General features: G+C 39.8%; 1 protein-coding gene across 1 annotated transcript; it reads left to right on the top strand.

Annotated features, from left to right (window-relative positions):
• Window positions 1–4,058: 4,058 nt before the first annotated feature.
• On the top strand, window positions 4,059–4,997 carry LOC126080532 (olfactory receptor 1020-like). The gene has a single exon (XM_049891734.1). The coding sequence runs from the start codon at window positions 4,059–4,061 to the stop codon at window positions 4,995–4,997; it is 939 nt and encodes a 312-aa protein (XP_049747691.1).
• The last annotated feature ends 472 nt before the right edge of the window (window positions 4,998–5,469 follow it).

The following is a 5,469-nucleotide window of genomic DNA, read 5'->3' on the forward strand; positions in this document are numbered from 1 at the left end:
AGAAGAATAGACACAGCCAAACAGAGAGAAGAGGAGGAGAGACAACAGAGACAGATGCACTTACAAGCCCAGGAATGCCTGGGATTTCTGGCAGCTACTAGAAGCTGAGAAGCCTCTCCCTCTACAACCACACTCAGAATTTGAACTTCCTGCTCCTTGCACTGTGGGAAAATAAATTCCTCTTTTTAAAACACTCACTCGTGGTATATTTTGTTATGGCAGCACTAGGTAACTAAGGTAATAATTGAACTATGAACATGGATTTTTTATTCTTTTTTTAGAGGAGAGGACTATGGAATCACTAATAACAGATGAATAGAATATTGAACATCTGCATACATATACATACATGAATGTTTTTATGTATTTATATATACAAAAATGTATGTGTTCATGTGAAACAGGGAAATTTAATTAATTTTTTTGTAGTAAGAGTCCCCAGAATATCTGGAAAATTTAAGGCCTCATAAAGGGTGTTGAACAAGCTAACTAAATGTTATTTTATGCATAAATGAAGAGACTGACCATTTGCAGCCTTCATCTTGTAGTTAGATGTGCTACATTTGTGACATTAGACTAGTTATTTAATAGCTGCAAGATCAAATTTTCATTTCTACAACAAGGAGAATCCTATTTCCATTCAGTTCTGCCTTGAATTGCCCCCGAGGGATGATGAATACAATGCTCTTTTGCAATGCCTGACATGTGGTGTACTCCATATAATTTTCTCTGAAGTTTTGTACACATGGTGGAGAGCAGAGTTAGAAAAGCCAAACAAGCTGCCCCCTTCTTAAACACACATGCACATACACACACATATATAATGACATATATCATAGAGAATATTTTTTCCAAAAATTGTATGCTTATAACAGATTTTTTTTTAAAGATTATCCTACAGAGAATATAAAATCAGCTAAAATCTCACTCTGTAATAATCTAGGTGAAAGATGATGTTGGCTTGGGCCTCAGTTTTATGAGTAGATAAGTTAGTTGGCCTTTATGGATAGTGATAGTTTGAAGGTAGATCATACAGAATTTTCCGATGTATTGGATATGGAGTGTATGAGAAAGAGAAGAGAGAACAGTTTCTCCAATATCTGTTTCTTTGCTTAAGTAATTCCATCTGAGCAAATGGAAGTATAGCGTTATCATTGACTTGAGATGGAGGATGCTATGAGTGTAGCAGATTTGGGGGATGGGTGCATGATAAGTTCAGTTTTGATCATGTTGTGTTGCTATATAATATTCACATGGATATATAATAAGTAGATAGTTGAATTATAAAGTTTGGGAAAGAGTTTAGTAATGGAGATATAAATTCAGGAGTTATAAGTATATAGATCATATTTAAAACCATGAGACTGAATAAGATCACTTGGGAAAACAGTGTAAATGGAAAAGACAAGAAGGTCAAGGACTAAGATCTGAGTTGCTCCAACATTAAGAAACAGAGAGAAAGGAACAAAAGCAAAGAAAGATGAGCAGGTCCAACTCATGTGGTAGGACGAAAACTCAGAGTCCAGTGTCCTGAAAGCTAAAAGAAGAAAGCCTTTCCATGAGGAGTAAGCAATCAACTCTGTCAAATGTTACCGGTAGGTCAAGAAAGATGAGGACTGAGAATTGACCACAGGGTTTAGCAAGATAAAAATCAGTGAGACTTTGACAAGAGCACTGTCTTTGTTATCTAGTGCTGCTATAACAGAAACACCAAAAACGAATGGCTTTAGCAAAGATAAATTTATTCTCTCACAGTCTAGGAAGCTAAAAGTCCAAATTCAGGGTGCCAACTCCAGGGGAAGCCTTTCTCTCTAGATAGGCTCAATCTTCTCATTGATCTTCCCCTGGTCTAGAAGCTTCTCAGTGCAGGAACCCTGGGTCCAAATGATGTGCTTCCCTCCTGGTTCTTCATTATTGGTGACATGAGGTCAACCTGTCTCTCTGCTTGCTTCTCTCTTTTATATCTCACAAGAGATTGACTCAATATACAATCTAATCTTGTACATTAAGTCCTCCCTCATTAACATCATAGCGGTAGGATTTACAACACATAGGAAAATCACATCAGATGATGTGGTTGGTGGATAATCATACAATACTGGGAATCATGGACTGACCAAGTTGACACACATTTTTGGGGGACATAATTCAATCCACAACAGGCAGTTTCTCCCTGGAGTGATAGTAAAAGAAGAAGCAAAAAAAAAGTTATCAAGTGAATTCCGATCCTGGTGACCCTATAGGACAGAGTAGAACTGCCCTTAGAGTTTCCAAGGAGCAGCTGGTGGATTTGAACTGTCAACCTTAAGTTAGCAGCTGAGTTCTTAACCACTATACTACCTGGGTTCCGGAGTGATTGTTGTTACCTGTAGTTAGGTGCTCTCGAGTCCATTATGACTCAGCTACCCAAATTTTTTTTTACCCTATGCACAACAGAATGAAACACTGCCTGGTCCTAAGCCATCCTCACAATTGTTATGCTTGAAGCCATTGTTGCAGCCACTGTGTCAATTCATCTCATTGAGGGTCTTCCTCTTTACCCTGACCCTCTACTTTACCAAGCATGATGTCCTTCTCCAGGGACTAATTCTTCCTGATAACAAGTCCAAAGTATGTGAGATGAAGTCTCACAATACTGACTTCTAAGGATCATTCTGGCTATACTTCTTCCAGGACAGATTTGTTTCTTTCTTTTGGCAGCCCATGGTATATTCAAGGAAACCTGGTGGTGTAGTGGTTAGCTATGGCTTCTAACCAAAAGGTTGGCAGTTTGAATCCACCAGATGCACCTTGGAAACTCTATGGGGCAGTTCTACTCTGCCCTATAGGGTCGCTATGAGTCAGAATCCACTCGACGGCAACGGACTTGGTGTTTTTGATTTGGTATATTCAATGTTCTTCTCCAACACCACAATTCAAAGGTCTCAATTCTCCTTTGGTTTTCTTTGTTCATCATCCAGCTTTCACATGCATATGAGGTGACTGAAAACACCCTGGCTTGTGTCAAGTGCACCTTAGTCGTCAAGGTATCATCTTTGCTTTTCAACACTTTAAAGAGGTCTTTTGAAGCCTATTTGTCCAATGCAATACATTTTTTGATTTCTTGACATCAGGTTGCTTGGGTGTTGATTTTGGATCTAAGTAAAATGACATCCTTGACAACCTCAATCTTTTCTCTGTCACACAATTATATGAAGGTGATATGATTTTAGATGACTAGATTATATGATCTAGTCACTCAATTATAACATGGTTCAGAATAGTTGGATTGTTGGGGATTAGAGACAGAGAGAATAAGAAGGAGAAAATGAAGAAGGAGGAGGAAAGAAGAGAGACAAAGAAGCAGGGAGGTGAGGAGTTTTAGGAGGAGGAGAGAAGAGATAGTAAAGAAAGGAAAGGAAAGGAAATGAAAGTGAGAAGAAAGGAGGGACTGGGAAAGGGAAGGGAAGGAAAGGAAAAGAGGGAAGGGAAGAAAGAAAGGAAAAGAGGGAAGGAAAGAAAGAAGAGAAAACAGTAAAGAAAAGAGGATGCGAAGAGTGTGGAGGTGAAGGTAGAGTAGGGGAGGGGAGGAGAAGAGGAGAGGAAAATTGAGAGGAAGGGTGGAATGTGAACAAATAAGGGCCAGATTATCAAAGTCCTTTTTAAAGGGGGTGGCTTAAAAAAAATAAATAAAAATTGACAATGAGAAATTTTAAACAGTAGAGTGGAAGGGCTATTTTTGAAGTGTTATTATATCATTCAGGCTAAGGTGAGGAGTGACAGGCAGCAGCATCACAGGTGTGGAAACCCCCACCCCCACACACAGGAGCATGCACATAATCCTATTTAAACGCCAGAGTTTACTGAGTGTACTTAAGGGCTCTTCCTCTTTAGTAAGAAAACAAATAGGTTTAATTCTCGTGTCCTCAGAACATCATAGACAGGACTTTAAAAGTATTCTTGTTTAAGGCTGAGAATGAACTATTCGATTTTCCTTGTATTTTTGCACAATTTATTTTCTTGGTTTTTTTTTTTTTTTCTTATCCCAGCAAAAGCACCCTCCAATCTGAGACAAAAGCATGACCAACCACACAACCGTGACTGAATTTGTTCTCCCGGCATTCAGGGATCGTCCGGAGCTACAGTGTTTTCTTTTTGTGCTGTTCCTACTTATCTATATGACCACTGTGATTGGAAATCTCGGCATGATCCTGTTAATCAAAATTGACTCCCGTTTCCACACTCCCATGTACTTCTTTCTCAGTAACTTGTCCCTTGTCGATTTCTGCTACTCTTCTGTCATTGCCCCCAATATGCTGGTGAACTTCTGGGTGAAGAACCCAGTCATTTCATTTAATGGATGTGCCGCCCAATTCTTCTTTTTTGGTTCCTTTGCTAGCATTGAGGGCTTCCTGTTGTCTGTGATGGCCTATGACCGTTATGTGGCCATCTGCAAGCCTCTCCTCTACACAGTCACCATGTCCCCCCATCTCAGCATCCTCTTGGTGTTATTTACATATCTTGCAGGCTTTGTAAATGCTGCCATTCACACTGGCTTCACCTTCCAGCTATCCTTCTGTTGCGCAAATGTCATCAACCACTTTTTCTGCGACACCCCACCGCTCCTTAAACTCTCTTGTTCTGACACACACATCAATGAGGTTGTCATTTTTGCTTTTGTGAGTTTTAATGAACTGAGCTGCCTCCTGACTATTCTCATTTCTTATCTTTACACCTTGGTGGCCATCTTGAGGATCCAGTCTGCTGAGGGAAGGTGCAAAGCCTTCTCCACTTGTGCTTCCCATTTGATGGCAGTCACCATCTTCTTTGGGACAATCCTCTTCATGTATCTGCGCCCCAGTCCCAGCTACTCAATGGACCAAGACAAAGTGGTATCTGTGTTTTATACACTTATCATCCCTGTGTTAAATCCTCTTATCTATAGTCTGAGAAACAAAGAGGTCAAATCTTCCTTAGGGAAAATTTTTAAAACAAATTATTTTTACTCATGTTGTTAGAATCATAGAAGGGTGGGATTTGAGGACTACAATGGAAATTAGCTCTAACCGAACTCAGCTTCATTCACCCTGGCTCCTACCTTTATCCTGTCATAAGCTTTCTTCTGATAACAGAGTTGGACTAAATGTCCCAGATATGTTAGGGAATGTGGTCACTCTGTATAAATACCACTCATTCCGCAGAACCTAAACTCCAGAAAATAACCAAATATCACATTTTAATACCATGTTCATAGGTGTAAATCCCAGTATAGAAATAGATGGGGGAGAGAGAGAGAGTGAGTGGCCAGGGGACTGATTCCAATCTTCTTCCCTGTCTAATGGCATCTTTATCAGGTGGTGGTGGACCTGTCAGAGGAGAGGTGATTAGGACCAAGCTGAGTCAGAATATCCCAAAGGACTCTGACAGGGTTTTGAGGCTGCCTTTTTCCCTAGTGAATCAGAGACAAATTTTAGAACTAAGTCTTGATAG

The sequence above is a fragment of the Elephas maximus genome, chromosome 7, assembly GCF_024166365.1.
Source record: "Elephas maximus indicus isolate mEleMax1 chromosome 7, mEleMax1 primary haplotype, whole genome shotgun sequence".
Taxonomy (NCBI): Eukaryota; Metazoa; Chordata; class Mammalia; order Proboscidea; family Elephantidae; genus Elephas; species Elephas maximus.

Bases quoted from the DNA above. Each gene is read 5' to 3' on its own strand.
- LOC126080532 (XM_049891734.1), top strand. From the start codon at position 4,059: ATGACCAACCACACAACCGTGACTGAATTTGTTCTCCCGGCATTCAGG.